The sequence below is a fragment of the Scyliorhinus torazame genome, chromosome 1 (genome assembly GCF_047496885.1).
Source record: "Scyliorhinus torazame isolate Kashiwa2021f chromosome 1, sScyTor2.1, whole genome shotgun sequence".
Lineage (NCBI taxonomy): Eukaryota > Metazoa > Chordata > Chondrichthyes > Carcharhiniformes > Scyliorhinidae > Scyliorhinus > Scyliorhinus torazame.
In genome coordinates, this window is record NC_092707.1 from 99,488,712 (window position 1) to 99,510,150 (window position 21,439).

General features: G+C 48.2%; 1 protein-coding gene across 7 annotated transcripts in view; it reads left to right on the forward strand.

The window, feature by feature from the left end:
- Positions 1 to 21,439, forward strand: part of depdc5 (DEP domain containing 5, GATOR1 subcomplex subunit) — a 265,638-nt gene that overhangs the window by 109,268 nt on the left and 134,931 nt on the right. For 5 of the 7 annotated variants that reach the window (XR_011940662.1, XM_072498598.1, XM_072498564.1 and 2 more), the window contains exons 22-25: positions 2,681 to 2,816; positions 4,922 to 5,019; positions 12,594 to 12,650; positions 17,891 to 18,074. Coding sequence is in view for 6 of the 7 variants with exons in the window: in XM_072498598.1 (XP_072354699.1) it covers positions 2,681 to 2,816; positions 4,922 to 5,019; positions 12,594 to 12,650; positions 17,891 to 18,074 (475 nt within the window). In the remaining variant the exon portion in view is untranslated. The remainder of the gene's footprint in view (positions 1 to 2,680; positions 2,817 to 4,921; positions 5,020 to 12,593; positions 12,651 to 17,890; positions 18,075 to 21,439) is intronic. The other 2 variants (XM_072498572.1, XM_072498590.1) reach the window with 2 other exon arrangements.

Genomic DNA, 21,439 nt, shown 5'->3' on the forward strand with positions numbered 1-21,439 from the left:
CCGTTGCTGCCCAGTGGTAGTATTGTAGGTTCGGTAGAGCCAGGCCCCCTCTGACTTTCCCTCTTTGCAGTGTCGGTTTGGGAATTCTTGGGTTCTTGCCCCCCCACACAAACGGCATGATTAGCCTGTCTATGTTTTGGAAAAAGGCCTTGGGGATGCAGATCGGTATGGATCTAAACAGGAAGAGGAACCTTGGCAGTACGTTCATCTTGATCGTCTGCACTCTTCCCGCCAGGGAGAGTGGGAGTGAGCACCACCGTTGAAGGTCTTTTCTTACTTCCTCCACTAGGCTGGTCAGGTTCCACTTGTGGATCTATGTCCAGTCTCTGGCTATCTGGATCCCCAGGTAGCGGAATCTTTTCTGGGCCATTTCGAACGGGAGCCCCTTCAGCTCTGTCCCTCCCCCTTTTGGGTTCACTGGGAATGTCTCGCTTTTGCCCAGGTTAGGTTTGTAGCCTGAGAAGGCTCCAAACTCTTTCAGTATTTGCAGTATTGCCTTCAGTCCCTCCTGTAGCTTCGAGACATAGAGGAGCAGGTCATCTGCATAGAGTGAGACTCTGTGCTCTCTGTCTCCTCTCCGGATTCCCTTCCAGCTTTTTTGCGTCCAGCGGGGCTATCGCCAGGGGTTCGATCGCTCGCGCAAACAAGAGTGGGGCAGGGGGCAGCCCTGTCTTGTTCCTCTCTGCAGCTGGAAGTATTCAGAGCTGGTGGTGTTAGTTCGGACACTCGCTTTGGGAGAGTTGTACAGGAGCCTCACCCAGGCGGTGAATCCCTCTCCTAGCCCAAACCGCCGCCTGATGTTCGCTGTGAGCTGCCTACCCTTCACAAAGCCAGTTTGGTCCTCTGCGACCACCTCTGGCACGCAGCCCTCCAGCCTTTTGGCCAGGACTGTTGCGAGTATTTTCGCATCCATGTTCAGCAGTGAAATGGGTCTGTATGATCCACATTCCGTCAGGTCTTTTTTGGGTATCAGAGAAATTGTGGCCTGCGCTGGCGTGGGGAGGCAGGGTGAGTCCACGAACATGTCCCTTAGGTGTGGGGCCAGGACTGTTGCGAACCTTTTGTAGAAGTCCGCTGGGAACCCGTTGAGTCCCGGTGCCTTCCCCGCCTGCATGGAGCTGATGCTCTCCATGATTTCTCCCAGGTCTATTGGTGCTTCCAGCTCCCCCGGTCTGTCTTCCCTCACCACTGGTAGTTCCAGTCTGTCTAGGAATTGTTTCATTCCCGCATCCCCGTCGGGGCTGGTAGAAGGTCTCGAATGCCCGATTGACCTCCTTTGGCTCTGTTGCCAGTCTGGCATTGCTATCCTTAGCCTGCGCTATTTCCCTCGTGGCTGCCTGCTTTCTCAGCTGGCGAGCCAATAGGTGGCCAGCCTTGTCTCCGTGTTCGTAGAAGGGCCTCCGTGTCTGGTGGAGTTGGTACACTGCTTTCCTAGTCGATAGCAGATTAAAGTCCATTTACAGCTTTTCCCTCTCCTTCAGCAGCTCTGAGGTCGGGGCCTCAGAGTACTTTCTATTGACTTCCAGAATGGAGTCCACTAGCTGTTGCCTGACCACCTTCTCTTCCCTATCTCTACTTGCCTTGTAGGCTATGATCTCTCCTCTGATCACAGCCTTCAGTGCCTCCCAAAACGTGGAGGGTGAGACCTTCCCGTCTTGGTTGTTACTAACGTAATCGCCTATGGCCTGCGATATTTTTTGGCAGAAAGCCTAATCGGCCAGGGGGACCGTGTCCAGCCTCCATGTGGGGCGCTGGGCCCAGCCTGTCTCCAACCTCACATCCATATAGTGTCGAAAATAACAATCGCGGAGTAGTCCGTTCCAGTGATCCCTGGAAGCACCGATTTCCCCACTGCAAAGAAGTCGATACGGGTGTATACCTTGTGCACCTGCGAAAAGAACGAGAACTCCTTTTCTCCCGGGTGCAGGAACCTCCATGGGTCCACTGCCCCCATCTGTTCCATGAAGGCCCCTAGCTCCCTAGCCATGCCAGACGTTTTCCCCGTTCTGGGGTTTGATCGGCCGGTCAGTGGGTCCAGCACGCAGTTAAAGTCGCCCCCCCCATAATCAGTCGGTGTGTGTCAAGGTTGGGGATTTCCGCCATGGTCTTCTTATGAATTCTGAGTCGTCCCAGTTGGGAGCATACACATTTACCAGTACGACAGGTGCCCCTTCCAGGACACCACTGACCATGATGTACCTTCCCCCTGGGTCTGTAACTGTCTTGGTTCCCGTAAACCTCGTCCTTTTGCTAATGAATATTGCTACCCCCCTAGCCCTCATCGCAAGGTGGTGTTGTTGAGGGATGAACAATGGTGAGGGTACCAGAAGGAGTTGCCACTGGTATTGAGACTATCCTGCAAAGTCTTTAATGTCCATTGGAAAGCAGAGACAGTTACTTGGTTTCATCTCTCAAGCCAGTAAACGTCAGGACCCGTCACGGTACAATGAGTCCAAAGTAGAAGCAGACACAAGCCTGAATTGGCACGCGGACTTCCTTGAATCTGGGGCGAGAATGCCACCACCAGAGCCGAATTAGCACTTTAAACTGGATAAAATAATTTCCTCCTTTATGATGTACATTTAGCAGAGTTTTTGTGTGTGTCGCGCGCGCGCGTGTGTGTGTGCGTAGGGTTGCCTTGGTGCTAGGAGTGATCATACAGTCTACATTCTCTTTGTAGGTCCCTCTGGGGAGGCGATCCAGATCCATCACCAGACCAGACAGCATATGGCAGAGCTTCAGGGGAGCAGCATGCGAGACCCCACACACTCCTCTGCAGAACTGTTGGAGCTGGCTTACCATGAAGCGACTGGCAGGTTGGCATGCACGATACCGTTTGCAAATAATTCACGAAAACTAACCCATGTTGTGGTGCATCAGGAAATAGAAATGTAACACGGACCCAGCCTGCTTGCAATTCTTGTTCTGTTATCCTTTTTGCATGGTATCATTTGTCGGAATTTATCACAAAGGCAGTTTACTGGATTGTTGTGCAATGCAATAACTTGCATGTTATGTAGCAGCTGATCATCCTCCAGGTTTCTTGAAATGTGTCAAAAGTTACGAATGAGATGTGAATTGTAGACAGTGATTGTAAAGTAGGAAACAGCAGTTAGATTGCACACTGCAAACTCACACAAACACCAAATTGGATAAAGGGCCAGTTAACCTAGTTTTGCTGATGATATTTAAAAGAGGAATGTTGGTCAGGTCACCAGGATAGTGATTATGTTTGTCCACTTTAGAGGGCAGATAGAAGTTCAGTTGAATGTCTAATTTCAAAGAAAATAGCCGTCAAAATGCAGCATTCCCTCAGTACCGCACTGGAGTGTCAGCCTCCATTATAGGCTACAAACTTGAGGTGTCATCCACAAAGCTTTACAAAGCGACCCTCCCGGTAAAGTGATCCTCCACCCGGCAACGGGGCCCTTTACCCAGCAATGGGACGTGCCTGATTCTTCAAGTGTATCCCAGGTACAACCATAGCTGATTATAAATGATGCAGCTCTGGAAAGACTTTGCTTTTCAGTCAACCTGCATTGTTTTAACAGCTATGAATCCAAGTTCACCGAAAATGACGAACACTTGTGTTTACAAATGGCCGTTTGAGGGGAGAGTGCAGCATCTCCTGTCGCTGTTCTTTGATCCCTGCTTAGACCTAGAAGACCAGGCAGGCTTCATTTGCAGGCAGGCATACAGAGTTTGTTGTCATTTGTACTACTGCCTAAACTGATGAGGATGTCCATTTTTCCTCATTTGTGATGTAATTGGAGTAGACTTTAATGTTGTTGCAGTGTGAGAGCTACAGAAGATGTCTGTCCCACACGGTGTGGGACCAGTGAACAGAAATACGACAACAAAGGGTGTGTGAGCGCCACAGCCAGAACACTGACCTCCCCATCTAATACCTTTTCATAGAATAATAGAACCCTTACAGAACCGAAGGAGACCATTTGGCCCATCGAGTCTGCACCGACCTTCTGAAAGAGCACCCTACCTAGGCTCTATTCCCATAACCCCAACTAACCTTTGGACACTAAGGGGCAATTTAGCATGACTAATCCACCTAACCTGCACATCTTTGGACTGTGGGAGGAAACCGGAGCACCCGGAGGAAACCTACGCAGGCACAGGAAGAATGTGCAAACTGCACACAGACAGTCACCCAAGGTGGGAATTGAACTCGGGTCCCTGGCGCTGTGAGACAGCAGTGCTAACCACCGTGCCACTCATTAAGCCTGTGCGCCTCTATCCTCAGCTGCAGTCTTCAGGGGTTTTTAACCATGTATACAATTAAAAAAAAAAATTTAGAGTACCCAATTATTTTTTTTCCAATTAAGGGGCAATTTAGTGTCACCAATCCATCTAACCTGCACACCTTTGAGTTGTGGGGATGAAACCCACACAGACACGGGGAGAATGTGCAAACTCCACACAGACGGTGACCCAGGGCCGGGATCGAACCCGGGTCCTCAGCGCCGTAGGCAGCAGTGCTAACCACTGTGCCACCATGCCGCCCCAACCATGTATATAATTAGTCTAAGCTTTGATAGCCCATCACTTCTAAAGTTGGTCTAATTTTGAAGTATTAACTTTGACAGTAGAGAGTACAACACCTCATGTTTTCTCTTTCTCTCTCCGCCTCACTATTCCTAGGATTACAGTGTGATCAATGTGATGTGTAAGATCCTGAATCTTGGCTGAAAAACCAGTGAGCGTGTGCTGTCTTGTCAATTTTGTCCTTCAACTCTCCAGGAATTTCTAATCGCAACCTGCCTTCCACCTGGCAAGGCTTTTTTGACATTGATTCAAATTAAAAAGTGAGAGTAAAATGATGATTTTGAATGTGCCATTCAATAGCATTAGCGAGTCCCTGCTACCTATTGTAATGCATCTCTGGCATTTATCTCTTTGCCCCTAGACGGAGCACAGCCAGGCAGGCTGTTGACAACCTATCTTTCCTGGGGGGTACAGGAGTGGAGGAGTTTGCCACGAGCCCTGCGAGCAGCCACAGTGCAGGTGAGACTATGAAGGGCCTGAGTTTGTCCTCTTTATGTTCCATTTGATGCTCATTTAAGTATTAGATTCACCTTTTCACAGCTGCTGACCTCGAGCGCTGAGCTCAGACATGGTAATACAGAGCCGGGCATCTGATAATACCCACAATGCATTTCAACAAGCTGGACAGAAATAGGTTTCGGGCCTCTTGGCCATTTGATGAGGTTATGGCTGATCTGTATCCGAACGCGCCACGCCTGTGTTTGCCTCATATTCCCATAATACTTCTTACTTACCAAAAATCTGGCATTCTTCAGTTTTAAGTTTCAACAGTTCATCTGACATAAGTTGCCGTTTGTGGAAGAGAATTCCAAACCTCTGCCACCCCTTCTGTGTGTAGAAGTGTTTCCTAAGGAACTAGTTCTAACGTTTGGACTCTGCCCCCATTACACTAGACTCTGCAATCTGCAGAAATAATTTCTTTCTATCCAGCCTAACTGTTCCTCTTGCTATCATGAAATCTTTGATCAAATCAGCTCCAACTTGTCTAAATTCCAGAGAATGCAACCCTAGTTTGTGTTGTGCTCTCATGATTTAACTTTTGGCGTCCAGGTCTCATTCTGGTAAATCTACGCTGCACTGCCTTCAAGGCCAATATATCCTTCCTAGGACGTGCTGCCCAGAGCTGGTCACAGTATTTCAGGTGTGTTCTAATCAGGTCTTTGTACACCTGGGACACGGCTGCTATCCCCCCCCCCCCTTAGATACAAAGGCCAGTATTCTGTTGATCATCTGATTTTCTACATAATGACGTTTTAATGATCTTGGTGCCTCATTTCCTGGGACCTCCATTGTTTTTAGAAAGTACTCTGTCCTGTTCTTTTTTTGGTTGCAGTGGGTGACCTCATATTTGCAGCTATTGAAATCCATTCATTAGAGAAGCAGTGCGACAATTCAGAGACAGTGGAAGGGTCATGAGAGGTCGTGCTGGGTGCCATCAATGTATTTGCAGATCCTGACCTTGTGTTTTCAGATGATGTTGCTGAGGGGCAATATGTGGACGAGACTTGGGTTGGTGCCAAGAACGAATCCTGTGGGGGGGGGTGGGAATGGGAGTAGAGATGGTTGCAAGAGATTCTCTGGCTCTGATTGGGTGGACAGAGATGGAACAGGATGCAGTTGGGTAACGGTGGTGAGAGTTGGTGGAAAATAGTGTGATGGCCTGCTGCAGACCATAGAATCCCGACAGTGCAGAAGGAGGCCATTCGGCCTATCGAGTCTGCACCAACTCTCTGAAAGATCACCCTACCTAGGCCCACTCCCCCACCCTATCCCTCTAATCCCACAAAACGTCTTTGGACTGTGGGAGGGAACTTGATTCCCCGGAGGAAACCCATGCAGACACGAGAACGTGCAAACTCCACACATACAGTTACCGGAATTGACTGGGTGAGAAGAATGAGGAAAGGATAGGTTACCATGGTTCTCGTCACACTGGATGCCGTTTGTAACTCTGATTGGAGCTGCTTTGACACTCTGGTGGGACAGAAACCTGGATAATATAATAATGATCTTTATTGTCACAAGGAGGCTTACAAGGAGGGCAGCACGGTAGCACAAGTGGATAGCACTGTGGCTTCACAGTGCCAGGGTCCCAGGTTTGATTCCCTGCTGGGTCACTGTCTGTGCGGAGTCTGCATGTTCTCCCCGTGTCTACGTGGGTTTCCTCCGGGTGCTCCGGTTTCCTCCCTCAATCCAAAGACGTGCAGGTTAGGTGGATTGGCCATGATAAATTGTCCTTAGTGACCAGAAAGGTTAGAAGGGGTTATTGAGTTGCGGGGATAGGGTGGAAGTGAGGGCTTGAAGTCGGTCGGTGCAGACTCGATGGGCTGAATGGCCTCCTTCTGCACTGTATGTTCTATGTTCTATATTAACACTACAATGAAGTTACTGTGAAAAGCCCCTAGTCGCCACATTCCACCGCCTGTTCGAGTATACCGAGGGAGAATTCAGAATGTGCAATTCACCTAACAGCGCGTCTTTTGGTATTTGTGGGAGGAAACCCATGCAGTCACGGGGAGAACATGCAGACTGCACAGTGGCCCAAGCTGGGAATCGAACCTGGGACCCTGGTGCTGTGAAGCAATGGTGCTAACCACTGTGCTACTGTGACGCCCATAGGAAGGATTCAGACCTGGCGTTGCAGGAAGGATGGGCCCAAATTTGGGAGACAACAACACGGTCAATGTCTTTGGAGAGGAGAGGGATGCTTTACTTAAATTGCAAGACATCAGGAAAGCTCTGAGTTTGTACCCATCCTGTACTGTGTTATTAGATCTTGCAATGCCCCTTCATCGGGGTGGGGGAGCGCCAGTGTTCCTGCACCTGCTCGCCACATATGTGGGCACTGCTGGAAGTGTAAAGATGTCGACTGAGGCCCTCTTCCACCGTCAAATTGCCTGCCAAGACACCACTGTTTTGCCTCATAGCTTGAGAATGGCCACTTGAGGGGATTTGCAAATAGACACAAGGACAAAATCCAATTAAACAAAGCAGAGGAAAACACTTGAGCTGGGTGAAGAGGAAAGTGGTTTGTTTGGGAATAGCAATAAATATTTTAAAAAGCAACAAGAATCTTTTGGATCTCTCACTCGTGCGTTTACACACTTGTTGTGCTTCACCCTCGCCTGCCTTTCATCCTCTGATGTTACCCTTTGGGTTCTTCATAATGGGAAGCTATACTAAAACTAAAAAGACAAAAGTCCAGCTGGAAACCAGAAACAAAAGTAGAAAAAGATTGAAAAGACCCAGCAACTCGAACAGAATCCAAAAAGAAAGAGAAAAAGTCTTGTCAACCACACGCTAGCACGGCACTTCTGTGACCTCCCCCTCTACCCCTATATTTTAAGATAATTGGAATCCATGAAGGTTAGGCATCCCATCCTGTCACACACTGAGTACATTCAGGGACATGGGAGATCTGAGAGCAGTGTTAAATGTATTCCTGAACCGAATTGAAGAGCAAAGTAACACGTTTTGCTGGTGAAACTCAGCAGGTCTGCTAGCATCTATCAGGAGAGTAGCAGGGTTAATGCTTTGAGACCATAGACTCTTTGTCAGTTCTGAAACATTAACTCGGTTTATCTCCTGATAAGATGCTGCCAGACCAGCTGAGTTTTCCCATCATCCTCTGTTCTTGTTTCAGATTGCAGCACCCGCAGTATTTTGCCTTTTTAAGGTAATGCTGGTGATGGCTGGTAATCAACCAGAGCGGTTTGACTGGGCTATCGCTGATCATGGGTTGATTAAATAGTTAGCTTTGATCTACCAGGGCTTGAGGAGAGGGAGCGACTGGTCAAGCTACATTTCGACAAATGTGTCCTGAAACCTGCAAGAGAGGGAAAATAGCACCTGAAAGTGGGGTCCCCTTCGCCCCATTCTGGTTCCCGGTCTGCATATTCAATCTTTTGAGACAAAATTTTTATACTTTTTTTTTTTTCCTTTTCCCCCCCTGTTCTACTAAAGTCGTGGGGATGAATTGTTCAGGTTTTAGGCGTTTGTCCAGTGAAAAGTGACTGTTTTGCAGGTTCGCTTGATGAGAGCCACCTGAGGTGTGACTTCTCAGCACATCCTCGTCATCGGAAAAGCAAAATTCTTTATAAGTAGTCCCTGATTCCCTTAAGTTGTGATGCAAAAGTCCATAATATTCAATCATTTTTGCACCTTTGACATTGATCCCTGGCTCACTGCTCCCCATTGACATATCTCTAATCTCTATTTCTGGCCCCTTGCAACACTGTGTTTCAATGGACTGTGTGTGTTTATTTTTTTTTGCCCATTTTTCCCCGCAGGAGTGATCAGAGCTGAGCCTGTTGCCTGGGTTGCTGTAGCCAGCGAATTCTGGATGGCCTCACTGTGGCATTATGTCTCAGAATCTCAGACTCTCTGCTCCAAACCTTCGGCTTCAGCAAACCTCCTGGTGTAACAGGTGTTTACAGCAACTTTAAACGTTGTCAGTTGAATGTACTGGAATACTCTCCCCTTGCCTGATTGAGTACAGCTCCAATAGTGCTCAAGAAGCTCAACACCATCCAGGTTTAAACAGCCTGCTTGATTGGTATCCCTTCCTCAAACATTTACTCCCTCTGACGACCAGTGGCAGCTGTGTACCATCTACAAATGCATGCAACTCACCAAGATACCTTAGGCAGCACTGTCCAAACCCACGACCACTACCATCTAGAAGAACAAGGGCATCAGATACATGGGAACCACCATCCGGAGGTTTTCCTTCAAGTCACACACCATCCTTTTTTAAAAAATATTTTTTATTCTCCTTTTTGACATTTTCTCCCACATTTACACCCACCAACAATAAACAATAATCAGTAACAAATATGTCAATCCCAACATCAATAACAACGATCCCATCCTCCCACCAAACCCCAAACATTAGACCGCATGTTCACACAAACAAATTACAAAAAGGAATTAGGGATCGCCCATAGTCACCATCAACACATACAGCTCCCCTCCCCCCAACCCTCCCACCCAGCCCCCCTCCCCCCAACCCTCCCACCCACCCGCCCCAACTAATGTTCGATGTTATCCAGTTCTTGAAAGTGCAAAATGAATAATGCCCAGGAATTGTAGAACCCCTCCATTCTTCCCCTCAGTTCAAACTTAACCTTCTCAAGAGTCAAGAATTCCAACAGGTCCCCCCGCCACGCCAGGGCACAGGGTGGAGAGGTTGCTCTCCAACCTATCAGGATCCGCCTTCGGGCGATCAACGAGGCGAAGGCTACAACATCTGCCTCCGCACCCGTTTCCAACGCTGGCTGGTCCGACACCCGGAATATGGCCTCCCGGGGGCCCAGGTCCAGTTTCACGTGCACCACTTTAGAAATTACCCTAAAAACCTCCTTCCAGTAATCCTCTAGCTTTGGACAGGACCAAAACATATGAACGTGATTAGCCCCCCCCCCCCGGCAACGTTCACACACATCTTCTACTCCTTCAAAGAATCGGCTCACCATCGCCCTAGTGAGGTGTGCTCTGTATACCACCTTCAGCTGTATCAGCCCCAACCTCGCGCATGAGGTGGGGGCATTCACTCTCCGGAGCACCTCACACCAGAACCCTTCCTCCATATCCTCTCCCAACTCTTCCTCCCACTTTGCCTTGATCGCTTCCAACAGCACCTTCTCCTCTTCCAAAATAACTCCGTAAACCGCAGACACTACCCACTTCTCCAGTCCCCCTGTCGTCAGCACCTCCTCCAACAATGTGGAGGCCGGCTCCACCGGGAAGCTCTATATCTCCTTTCTGGTAAAATCTCGAACCTGCATGTATCTAAACATTTCTCCCTGCTCCAGCCCATACGTCGCTTCCAGTTTCTTCAATCCTCCAAACGAACCCTAAGAAACAAATCTTTCAGTGTCTTAATCCCCTTCTCCTCCAATTTCCGAAAATTTCCATCGCACTTCCCTGGCTCAAATCTGTGGTTCCCCCGAATCGGCATTTCCCGTGACCCTGCCCCCAACCCGAAGTGTTGGCGAAACTGCCTCCAAATTCTCAATGAAGCTATTATTACCGGACTCCCTGAGTATTTCCCTGGGGCCATCAGGAGCAGCGCTGTTGCTAGTGCTTTCAATCCCGACCCCCTGCACAAACCCTCCTCCATTCTGACCCACTGGGAATCAATCCCTCTGACCCAGCTCCGCACCTTCTCTGCATTCGCTGCCCAGTAGTAATACATCAGGTTCGGAAGACCCAAACCTGCCTTCCCCTCTGTAGCAGCACCTTTCTAACTTTGACCACCTTCCCTCCCCATATGAACAAAGTAATCCTTCCCTCAGTCTCCCCGAAAAAAGCCTTTGGCAGGAAAATCGGCAGGCATTGAAAAATCAACAGAAATCGCAGCAACACATTCATTTTAACCGCCTGTACCCGACCCGCCAGTGACAGAGGGAGACCATCCCACCTTGCCAGATCAGCTTTCACACCCCCCACCAAACTAGAAATGTTGCACCTCTGGAGCCCCCCAAGCCGGACGCCATCCTGACTTGGAAATCCCATAGAATCCTTACAGTGCAGAAGCAGGCCATTCGGCCCATCAAGTCTGCACCAATGCTCTGAAAGAGCTTCCTACCGATGCGCACTCTCCCGCCCTGTCCCCATAACCCCACCCAACCTGCACATCTCTGGACTGTGAGAGGAAACCCACGTAGGCATGAGGAGAATGTGCAAACTCCACACAGTCATCCAAGGCCGGCATCAAACCCAAGTCCCTGGCATGTGAGGCAGCAGTGCTAACCACCGTGCCACCCTTCTTTCAATTCTGCTGGATCAAAATCCTGGAATACAGCACTGTGGGTGTACCTACACCTCAGGGACTGCAGTGGTTCCAGAAGACAGCTCACCACCATCTTCTCAAGCAGAAATTAGAGATCGACAATAAATGCTGGTTGAGCCAGCAAGGCCCACATCCCATAAATGACTATTTTAAAAAAAATATTCTGTAAAGGGTTGTAATAACCCTACTCTGGTACATAGTGCACAGGGTGGGAGGGCAATGTAGTAGGAAGATGATGTCAGTGTGATACTTGTGTAGTAGTGGGTCAGTGATCAGTGCGGCGAGGAGAGAGTTCATTTCAAAAAGCGCGAGGCGAGATTTGGTTTCAAAAAGCACGAGGAGAGGTGAGAGTTCATTTCAAAAAGCGCGGGGAGAGAGAAGGGAGCTCATTTTTTTAAAGCGTGGAGAGGAGAGTTAATTTCAAAAAGTGCGGGGCGAGAGTTAATTTCAAAAAGTGCGGGAAGAGAGTTAATTTTGAATAGCGGGGAGAACGGAGAGAGTTCATTTAAAATCTCATCCCGACGACAGTGATCTCTTGGACTCGTTTCGATTGCCACAAGGGGTTGTCTTTCAGGACTTGTGGGAGGAAAACAGCACCCAGAAGAAACCCACGCAGACACAGGGAGAACGTGCAGACTCCGCACAGACATTGACCCAAGCCGAGAATCGAACCTGGGACCCTGGAGCGGTGAAGCAACAGTGCTAACCACTGTGCTATTGTGCCGCCCACGTTCTACTGAGAGGAAAATGATTAATATAAAACAGGTGCCGGTTCAGTGCCAGAGACCAGAGAAGCACCGAACCTGCCTGTTAAATGTAAATGGAGCCTCTTTACTTGTCGTAGCAAACGAGCCGTATGCAGTTTGGGACTCTTTTGAGCAGAGTGATATGTCTGACCAAGGAGTCAAATTTTATCAACAGAGATGGGAAGGGAAGAAGATTCATTCATAACATTGTTTCAAACCAGAATCATCTGGTTTCACACGCACTTCATGATATAAAGTGACAGCTGATGGTTTTGGGAAGATGGGACTTTGTGAGGTTCTTTTTTGGGGTCTCATTTAGTTGGATATCTGTGAGAACTAACCAATCTGTTGATGCCTGCTGGTCAGTGAGAGGAAAGCTTGCAGTGCCATTTTTGGTGAGGTTCGAAGCACGCAGTATTACACATTCGCTGCCCTCGGGCTCTGCGCCACCACCTTGAGATCCAAACGGCTGATCATGTCTGTTTTTGTTCCAGGGACTCCACTTAATCAGGCTTCATCCTACGAAGACCCTTCTTCTGGCCGTGATCCAAGTGAGTTATTGACTCAATCGCGCCAAACCAAAGAGGAGAAAAGGCAAATAATGCAAATGTGGAGAACGGTGAAAGTATACAACAGGCCAACCATATATAACGGAGAGAAGATAGGTTAGCTCTCTGGGAGAGACCACTCAGAATGCTGAGAGAACTTTGATTTGTCTCTCTTCATTCAGGTGCTGTTGTGTATTTACAGCATTTTCAGTTTTTATAAACAGTGAGCTAGAGATCTATTTTCATCTCTTTCCCTCCTCCAAATCTTTTATTTATATAAATTTAGTGTACCCAACTAATATTTGCCAATTAAGTGGCAATTTAACATCTTTTGTGTTGTGGGGGCGAAACCCACTGACCTTGGCGTTGTGAGGCAGTAATGCTAACCACTGCACCACCGTGCTGCCCCTCTCCTCCAAATTTTAATAGAATCATACAATCAAAAAATTTGCAGTGCAGAAGGAGGCCATTCGGCCCATCGGGTCTGCACTGGCCCTTGAAAAGAGCACCCTACACAAGCCCACGCTTCCACCCTTTCCCCATAACCCAGTAACCCGACCCAACCTTTTGGACACTAAGGGCAATTTAGCATGGCAAATCCACCTAACCTGCACATCTTTGGACTGTGGGAGGAAACCGGAGCACCCGGAGGAAACTCACGCAGACACGGGAGAAGTGCAAACTCCACAGTCATCTGAGGCCGGAATTGAACCTGGGCCCTGGAGCTGTGAGGTAACAGTGCTAACCACTGCGTCATCATGCCGCCCATAATAGCTAAAGAATTAAGTCATTTTCATATATCTTAACCTGTGGACTGGGTTGTAGAACTGTCCCACACACTGATGCAGTGCATCTTTTTACAAGATGCTTTACTATTTTGTTTTCTTCTTTTTGTCCTCCTTTTTTTTTTCTCTCCATTGGTCAAGTCTAACCCTTCACCCAAGAATGCGGGCTCACAGTTTTTTCTGCACCGCCCATGTAGTGTCTCGCGTTAGTCACCGTCAGAAGTCAGGAGAGAGACAGGCAGCAGCGACGATCTGTCTGACTCTCCTCTGCTGTGGGGAGTTGGAAGTGGTCTTCACACAGCGTCTCCCCGCTCAACGTAGCCGAGGTCACCAGGGGATCGGAGATTAGCCATCGTCTACCCTTATCCACTGTTCCAATTCATGGGAGCACCTTCACCATGTCCACACCCAGAGCCACACCCCATCCCAATCTGTGTGTTTTATTTAGTAGAATATAAGTTTGTCTTTTTACTGTCAGAATTTGTTTATAATTGACTAACTATAAAAATATTATTTAATGTTGTAATATTTCCCCTGTGCGTTGCAGCTGAAATCACATTAAGCTACTTATCGCTTTGTGTGGGGTGATAACAAGTATGCACTTTAGCAAAGCATAGATGGGTAACCGGCTTGCCTTCAAAACCTTTGCTGCTGCCAGAACCTCTGAATCCTGTAACAATTAATTTAATGTTTATGTTGGGCCCGTGTTGTGTTGATAGCATTAGGAACATATGACTTTGGAGCCAGCCATTCAGCCCCTCGAACTTGCTCCGCTGCTATCCAATGCAATCATGGCTGATCTAGTTGTGTCTCAACTCTACCTTCCTGTCATGAACCTTGACTCCTCTGCCTATCAAAAATCCGAGTAACTCTGCCTTGTGAAACTTCAATGACCCACAGCCTCCACCATTCTCTAAGGAATTGAATTACACACACTAATGACCCTTTGAGAGAAAAAAAATCTCATCTCCATCTTAAAACGGTAGACCTCTTATTCTTAAACTGCGGCCCCTGATTCTAGCCTCTCCCACAGAGGAAACATCCGCTCGATATCCATCCTCTCAATACCCATCCTCTCAAGTCCTTGCAGCGTCTTACATGTTTCAATAAGATCACCTCTCATTCTTCTAAACTCCAATGGGTAAAGACCCAACCTTTCCTCGTAAGATAAGCACCTCATTCGACGACTGAGTTGAGCGGACCTTCTCGGAACGGCTTCTGATGAAATTATCGCAATTCACGCATTATTAGGATGCTATGTATTATAACGTGCTATAAACAAAAGCTTGCAACCTCCCATCAATTGGAAGTTGGTATGTCCCCTTTTTGACTCTGATTTTGATACCATTGCTTTATGTTGCCTAGTTTATTTTAACCTGCAGCTCGCCCTCCTGACAGAGCCCTTCTGTTCCAGACATGCTTTCTGCTTGCCAATTAGCTTTGAGACTTAATTTTTGCAGTTGGGATTCTTTTACGTGTAATTCTAGTTATAGATACCCAAAAGCAGCCATAGAATCTGCAGTGCAGAAGGAGGCCATTCGGCCCATCGAGTCTGCATGGGCCCTTGGAAAGACCACCCTACTTAAGCACACGCCTCTACCCTATCCCAGTAACCCCCACCTAACCTTTTTTTTACACTAAGGGGCAATTTAGCATGGTCAATCCACCTAACCTGCACATCTTTGGACGTGGGAGGATTGGGGAGAAAGTTCAAACTCCACACAGTCACCCAAGGCTGGAATTGAACCCGGGACCCTGGAGCTGTGAGGCAGCAGTGCTAACCACTGTGCCGCCCTCCATAGTCCAGAGCTACTCTGGATGGCAACTGGTTACAGGACTGGAATAATGCCACCTGGCCTCAGCTTTGAATTGCAGTGCAGCCCTGTTCACACTGATCCAATGATTCGAGCCAACCCCCTGATGAAAAAGGCACCAGCTGCTATATGAAAATGAATGAATGAAAATCGCTTATTGTCACAAGTAGGCTTCAAATGAAGTTACTGTGAAAAGCCCCTGGTCGCCACATTCCGGCGCCTGTTACGGGCTGCTGGCCTGCCTTGGTCTGCTTTCAAAGCCAGCGACTTAGCCCTGTGCTAAACAGCCCCAGCCCCTATAGCACAAAGCCACACACAGCAGTGGTCCCATTTCATTATGAGTCGACACTGAGTTAGTTGAGCTCATCCCAGGTCTAAGGTACTGATGTTAGAGTTGGGCACATAGTTGCTTAGCTTGGGATGGAGGCCAGAATTCCCATTCTTGCTGGAAAACTGGGATATTTGGCTCAACAATACCTTATCCATGGGAAGAATGGAGAAAGAAGGAAGAAATGAAGCAAAAGTTGATCTGCTGCATGGACAGTTTCCAAATAAATTAGTTTAACATTTGTTCATTGCCTGCAAGATAAAATGTCTGGTCAGTTGAATTTTGCTTATTTAATCTAATTTAAAAAAAATTAATATCACTAAAATATGTGCATGTTTCTGCTAATTGATGTTATACTGATGTTTTAGTGTTATGTGTAAAGATGCACCGTTCTCTCAATGGTCTGCCAAGTAAACTGGTGTAACCCATGTCTCGCTCTCAGTTTGTGTTCCAACTGTGGACCGGGACGTTCGCTCCAGATAGACACACCTTTAACTTTGAATCAAATCACTTCTTTATTGAACATAATCTTAAAATTCCAATGCTTATCACCACCACAAGAGAGGTTCTATCATACACTGTATCAAAACTCCATTGCCGAAAGCTGTTACACACAATTTCAAAGCTCTTTACTACAAAGTATCAGAACTCACGGCTTGGGCGTAAATACCACCCGTTAAGAGGCGAGGTGATCAGACGCCCTCTTGGTGGATCCTAATGTCCTCTCTGGGCTCCAGACCCAAGGCACAGCTTCTTACAGTGGTTATTCCTGCAGCTTATCGCTTCAAAAGTCTCTCTGTCTCTCCTTTTTGTACAGATCCCACCCACGTTTCCAATCCTCACAAGACAGCATGAATCAATCAATCTTTTCTGGTCACGAATGTTCAAAGAGTTGTGACTCAGGGATTGTATTTCTTCTCAGGAGCGCAACACACACACGGGTCTGTGTACAAACACTGTCTGTCCGAGGCATAGTGACAGCCATTGTCCAATCAGTTCCTGTGCTCACTCCCTGACTGCACATCCTGTTCTTCACTGCAGACCCCTCCTGTTTATGTTGCTTATGCTAATACAGAGTTAGCTTTTTTAACCAACTGGCTTTGCTGGTGTCTTTACGAATCCCCATCAGGCTACACAATCAAGGCAGCAGCTAGGCAGGGGCGGGGGCAGCCTACAAATAGTTTTATATTTTAGGGTTAGTGAAGGGGGAAAAAAATGACTGGGGCTCTAAATTAGCGACTGCTGCTAAGCAGTTTGCATGTGTATCTGTCAGGTCAGGGCAGGACCAGCCTTGCTCCCTCTGGCTGTCCAGACTTGCTGGCTAGGAGCAGGCATCTGGGTGAGGTACTGGAGGGAAGCTCCAGCCCCTGTGACAACACCTTGTCGAAAAGAGAGGAAAGAATCCAAAGGATTAACAAGTGTACATTACTAACTGCATCTAATCTAACTAATTAAAGTTAAAAGTAACAACCATCTGATGTACTAACAAAGTCGTAATTGTAGTGCAACAGGTTTGATCTGATCTGAGCAATACCTGTTATCGCCACAGCCAAATAGCGGGTGTAATCCTGTGCAACACAGGACGTGGTGCCTTGTCTCTGTGGCTATTTCGATTTGCACTTTAACATTTGTATATCTGATACCTCTTGACTACCGCAGCTACAATCCCTCGCACGTACCCTTACATTGAACGAGCTTGGAAAGGTTTCTGTCTGATCCCTGGTGTAGCAGTAGGAGAAAAAACGTATTTACGCCCATTGGTGTTGAAAGTTGCAGGATTTGATGCTGGAGTTACTTGATTTTCCACTTTGATTGCTGCTTTTTTTTTGTGCCTGTTTTCCCTGCTCTGAATCTCATTGGCATGGTATGTGATTGTGACCCATCTCCTGTACAAAATGTGTGTTAGATGTGTCGTACACAGTGAAACCTTAGTTACCTTAATGATCCCCAATCCTGCTACTTATTAACAATGGATGAAGAAATGTGATTGGCAACCAAATAATCTCTTCTATTGTTTGCACACTTTGCAATTAATTTATATGCTTAACAATTACTAAAGTAACATCTTTTTGTGTTTTGATGTTGCTGTCAAATTATGCACAGTGATATATATGCATGTTGAATTTGGATAGCAAGAATCTTTAATTTTTTTTAACAGCTAATAATTTTTTTTTCTCTCTTCTCACTCTTCCTACTTCCCTTTGTGTTCAATCAATGGCTTTAACTTTCACCCCCACCCCCCTTCCTCCCTTTCTCTTTTCCCCTCTTCCCTATTTCTGGAATTCGGTGTCCGTATGATTTTCTGACGCGCTGAAGTTCTGATGCTGTCTGCTCCTCCTGTAGTGCCCAGTTTCTGTTGCACAGTGGGTGTTGACTGGAAGTCTCTCACCACACCTGCCTGTTTACCACTCACCACAGACTACTTTCCCGACCGGCAAAGCCTCCAGAATGACTACACAGAGGGCTGCTATGACCTCCTGCCAGAAACTGACATTGACAGGTATGTTAAATCCTCCTCGCCCGTTTTGTTTAAATTGACAGGACACGAAGGTGGGCCGAGACCAAGCATGAGATTGTGTGCAATGTGCGCCTTCTATTGAGGGTGGGACAGACAAAACAGATCCAGTCAAACCAACTGCCTTTATATCATATCCCAGCCTGCTTTTCAATTCCAGCTCCTCATTCCAGTGGACAATATCTAGATCAGAATTCTCTGGCCGTTGTGATTCTCAGTTCCCGCTGGCAGCGCACTTGCGCCTGTGAGTTTCCTGGCTCCGTGGGGTGGTTTTAATGCAAAATCCCTTCAACAGGCAGCGGGATTAGAGAATCCAGCGAATGGTGCACCGCTTGTCAGGATGGCTGAGTCGCCAAAGGCACCAGATTCAAGGAGTGTTTCCTTGCTTGTTTATGTCTGGTGATTTCTGGTTCCTTTCCACTGGCATGGATTCAAATCCCACTCCTGACATTCCCCTTTGGAGGGCAACACGGTGGCACAGTGGTTAGTCTTGCTGCCTCACAGCTCCAGGGACCTGGGTTCAGTTCCGGCCTTGGGTGACTGTGTGGACACACACTTCCTGTATCTGCGTGGGGTTCCTCCCAAAGTCCAAAAGATGGCCTAGGTAGGGTGCTCTTTTGGAGAGTCGGTGCAGACTCGATGGGCCGAATGGCCTCCTGCACTGTAGGGATTCTATGAGGAGAAACATGTGGCTGGGGGACCTGAGAATCCAGCCCCTGATTTATATTTAAAATAAACCATAGCGGCTGCTGTTAACCAAGGACAATTGATGTGACCTGATGTGCATCTGTTCACAATTGTGGGGGAGTGGGCTTTGTGTTTGAAAAGTTTCTGAACTCCATGGGCGTGATTCTCCACTCCCACGCCGGTTGGGAGAATCGCCTGGGCCGTCAAAATTTCCGGGGACGCCGGTCCAATACCCTCCCGCGATTCTCCCAAGCGGCGGGAACGGCCCGGTCGAGTTTCGCAGGCTGGAGAATCGCCGGAGACACCGAAAATGGCGATTCTCCGGCACCCCCGCTATTCTGAGGCCCGGATGGGCCGAGCGGCCAGGCCAAAACGGCGGGTTCCCTCCGGCGCCGTCCACACCTGGTCGCTGCAGTTGTGGGCGGTGCGTGAACGCTGGGGGGGCGGCCTTTGGGGGGGGCGAGGGGGGATCCTGCACCGGGCTTCACCTGGAATGTGGGGTGGCCCGCGATCGGTGCCCACCGATCGTCGGGCCATCCTCTCTGAAGGAGGACCTCCTTCCTTCCGCGGCGCCGCAAGATCCGTCCCCCATCTTCTTGTGGGACGGACTTAGAGAGGACGGCAACCACGCATGCGCGGATGACGTCCGTTATGCGGCGCCGGCCGCGTCATCTATGCGGCGCCGCTTTTACGCGGGCGACAAGGCCTGGCGCGTGTAGATGATGTGGCCCCGATACTGGCCCATTGTCAGGGCCTGAATCGGTCGGGACCGGGGCTGTCACGACGGCGTTCACGACGGCGCGGCCACTTCGGCGTGGGAGTGGAGAATCCCGCCCCATATTCCTAACACTCCGATTGACCAATGAGACTCTCGGGTACTTCCAGCAGGTGGCAGTGTTGGACAATCATTTAACCCGCCCTGCAAATGTAGCAGTGATTCGAAGCAGAATTTCTGAATCCTGAGCTTGCCCTGGAATTGCCCAAGTTTATTTTCACCTGTGCATCTTTAACAATGTTCAGCTTGGATGTTTCACAGCATAATGGGCGACAATGTAAAAGGATGCAAATTGAGAGAGGGCTGATAATTCACCAGGTTTGCTTGTGACTTTTGAAATGATGTTTATTCTGGCAAGAGCAGGTCCGGCCATTCGTAAAGTCAACCTGTCATAAATCTGCCTTTGAATGCTGAAATCTCTCATGATTCCAAGTCTACGTTTTGCTTCATCAGCTGTGCCCGTTTAAACTCTGTGTCTCAGAATTCCCCAGAATCAACAAGCCTTATTGGTTAAGTTTCTCTCCTGCCCTTTCCCTTCTGTCTCGGCTGCCCAATCTGTTCCATGTCCCCCTCTTAAGTTGGCCACATTTTACGTTGTGATGGGATTCACTAGAACTTTGACTTCAGCAAATGATGCACTGCGACGCAAGGGTGTGTTGGGCTTAAAATAACAGCATGGCCCAGCTAATGCTGGGGTTGGGGGGGCAAATTCAGACTGGCTTACCCCTGACCTTTAAACACTTGCGTGTCAGTGATCTTGCCAGAAGAGTTGCCAAGTCTGGCAGTGTGTGGAAATCAAACACCCCTGTGGGAGACTCCGTTTTCCCTTGCCACTGTCATAATCCAGAGGCCTGGTTGCTGATTGCACCCTGGAACTTTATACTGGAAGGTTGTGTTCCTCCTGTGATTGAATCAGTACAAAAATATTCGCAGCATTCATAACATTTACTCTAACCCTTTTCAGCTTGGATTGTGAATCGCTGAAGATGCATTTATTGCCGAATCTTCACTGACACTTCGAATCCAGACATTTTCCAATTATCTATAAAGTATTGGGAGTTCTTCATTAATTCACCATGAAATTGTTCTATTATTCAAGGGGTGTGGGCACCGCTGGCTGGGCCTGTATTTATTGCCCATCTCTAATTGCTCGTGAGGTGGCGGTGGTAAACTGCCTTCTTGAACAGCTGCAATCCTTAGACATAGACATAGAATTTACAGTGCAGAAGGAGGCCATTCGGCCCATCGAGTCTGCACCGGCTCTTGGAAAGAGCACCCTACCGAAGGTCCAAACCTCCACCCTATCCCCATAACCCAGTAACCCCACCTAATCCCCATAACCCAGTAACCCCACCCTACGGGCAATTTTGGACACTATGGGCAATTTAGCATGGCCAATCCACCTAACCCGCACATCTTTGGACTGTGGGAGGAAACCGGAGAACCCGGAGGAAACCCACGCACACACGGGGAGAACGTGCAGACTCCGCACAGTCAGTGACCCAGCCGGGAATCGAACCTGGGACCCTGGAGCTGTGAAGCAACTGTGGCAAAATGGTGGGTCAGTCACTCCTGTGATGCCTCTCTTAGTCGCTGAGCCAGGTTCACTGTGGTTGAGTGGTAGGACTCTCACATCTGGGTCAAAAGATCCTAGTTCAGGAACAAGCTCCAAGAAGTCCAGGCTGACACTCCATGCAGTGCTGAGGGAGTGCTGTATTGTTAGAGGTGCCGACTTCCACACAAGATGCTCAGCCAGAGAATGTGAAATGTGCTATACTGCAAGTCTGTCTCCTCCGATTGTAGCAGGGCTGATGCAGATTGTTTCATTACTCCTGAACTCAGCCAGGAACACTCCTGGGCTTTGCTTCACAGAGACCCATAGGTCAGC